The sequence below is a fragment of the Penaeus vannamei genome, chromosome 14 (genome assembly GCF_042767895.1).
Source record: "Penaeus vannamei isolate JL-2024 chromosome 14, ASM4276789v1, whole genome shotgun sequence".
Lineage (NCBI taxonomy): Eukaryota > Metazoa > Arthropoda > Malacostraca > Decapoda > Penaeidae > Penaeus > Penaeus vannamei.
The window spans coordinates 39,803,635-39,806,134 of NC_091562.1; the positions used below are offsets into that span (position 1 = coordinate 39,803,635).

General features: G+C 36.2%; 1 protein-coding gene across 1 annotated transcript in view; it reads right to left on the reverse strand.

Annotated features, from left to right (window-relative positions):
* Positions 1-151: 151 nt before the first annotated feature.
* LOC113830472 (O-glucosyltransferase rumi homolog) overlaps positions 152-2,500 on the reverse strand; it is a gene marked incomplete at its 3' end in the record, with an annotated part of 11,371 nt that continues 9,022 nt past the window's right edge. Inside the window, 1 exon segment of the mRNA XM_070129516.1 lies at positions 152-320. Coding sequence (XP_069985617.1) covers positions 152-320 — 169 coding nt within the window.

Sequence of the window (2,500 nt, forward strand, 5' to 3'; positions counted from 1 at the left end):
GGAAGAGGTTAGGGGGTACTGTAAATGCATTGATGTACATATATGTAGGAGAAATTAATGTAAACAAACACATACCCATCTACATACAGAAACAGGTGTATGCACATGTTTGTGTGTTTGTGTATGCATACGTAGGCAAGTGTGTTCATACCTGTCCTTGGCAGCCTGTATTACATCTTTGCCAATTCCATTTTTGAAAGCAGCCAAGTCCTTCTTGATGAGCGGATAGTGGCAAGAACATTTCTCCGGATCACAGCTCTTGTAGGAGGCTACGGCATCCTCAATCTGAGCTAAGTGATGGGCCCACTTTGTATTACTCTCTGGAACATCAATTAGAAGTATATATACAGCAGAAGTGAAAACTTTAGTCATTCCCTGTTATGATAAGTAAATAATTTTGAATGATGTGGTAATTTACCTTAGTATGACAGATAACTATAAACAGTTGTTACATACATACACAGTAAACACTTCCTTATATCTACCATGCTATTGCATTGCTCTCTGCCTGTAAACAGAAAAGGAAAGGAAGAAGCTTTCCTTGTGATTACACAGACAATGTGTCACTGAATTCCATAGGTCTTAGATTTGATCTTGGTCATGTCACAGCTTTATTTAGGGATTCATCCTTTTCAAATTCTTATTCCTTATCTTTTTCCTTTTTTAGGTGTACAATAATAAGCAAATTCCAGTCACAAGTCAAAATTTTTATTCTGGATGGATTTTAGGTGCTTCATCTTCTTGTTTCGATTATATAGTGATGCAGCGAATAATACCTGCCTCAAGAAAAAAAAAAAATGAGGGCTGACTGAACCTTTGGTTATACAATTAAAGAATAAAATACAAGTTAAACTGAGTAAATAGTAATCCCTAAACATTTATATCTACCTATCTATATACACATATATATCAGTTTATTCATATTCAATCACTCACACAGACACAGACACAGACACAGACACAGACACACACACACACACACACACACACGCACACACACACACACACACACACACACACACACACACACACACACACACACACACACACACACACACACACACACACGTGTATGCATATATATTGTATATAGGTTGACCTATGAAAAAACAAAACAAAATAAATATAGCATGAGTAAAAAAATCATAAACTAATTGTTCTAGACTTTGTGAAGTTTGACTATTCAAAGTAATTATGTGCTATTTCTTGTACTACATAGACTTGTGTGTAACTGATGTATTGGTTCAAGTATAATATCATAAAATAAGGAATCTGTCTAATATCTTATCTTGCCAGAAGAGACCGATTTGGTAACATCTAGCAACCACCCCTAGCAATGAGCACTTCATGAAAACAAACCCTTGTTTCTTTGAAAACTCTTGCTTACAGTCACTGGAATTTTGTGAGAATCTAGTTACTTTGCATGAAAGTGCCAAGGAGCTGTGTTGCTGCTAGTTGGTCGAACCACAACATGATGGGAGAGAAAGGTTTAACCTTTCATATATTCCCAGATTGCAAAAAGAAACTTGAAAAATGGAAGTGATGGGTACAGTCCATGAAATGTGTGGACACTGATGGGACTGCTTGGGCGCCTGGTGGAAACTGTTTATATCTGCTCAGAACATTTTATTACATATTAAAATTTTACACCTTTTCAAATTCTACAGACAGACAATAACTTTCAAAATCTATCTATCTACACTATCTACCCAGGCCAAACAAGGTCAATATTGCCGACATTAGGTTTTGGCAGCAGTCATACACTCCAAAAAGGACAACAGCAATTTTACATTTTTCTGTAAATTTTCATAATTATAATTTACAGAAAAACCATCCCCAGACCCAACTCACCCAGACTTTATCCCAAACACAGTCCTTTATATAAAAACAAAGCAGTCATACTGTTAAAAAGATTTGAAACAGGAAGAAAAGAAGCCTAGCTAAGGAGATGCCAAGCATTCAGAAGATACCAAAGTCTCCTGTTGCCTCTGTGTCTGAAAAGTCATATAGTCCAGCAAATGAAACAATTGAAGAGGGCCTATCTCAAATCACTGAGGAAAGAGAAAAATACGTTGTGCATTTGTAGGCCTTCATTGTCTCCTTTGTGTAAACACCTTGTAAATAGGAATATAATTGATGTTAGGAAATGGCACTGAATTCACAGAAAAAATAACCTATATAGCTAAAAATCATAGATTACTGTAGCAAATGATGTCATCATAAAATCATTTTTATTACATGGTGCGTTCATCAAATAGTCTTAGATGTCGGGATATTCAATATTTCGTAAGTTTGTCGATCCCAATTTCAGCAGGCAGATGGTATGGGCACTCTTTTAGCTGCACAGCTTCTAGTTTTGATTCATATCACTTTTTTGCTTTGGTTTTTAAAGAATCTAAGCATTCAATATGCCATTTTCGCTCGCGCTGATAACAAGGAGTGACGAGTTTGTTTTTACCAAGAGGAATGGCGACTCTGACTCGTGATGTCACACCGAATC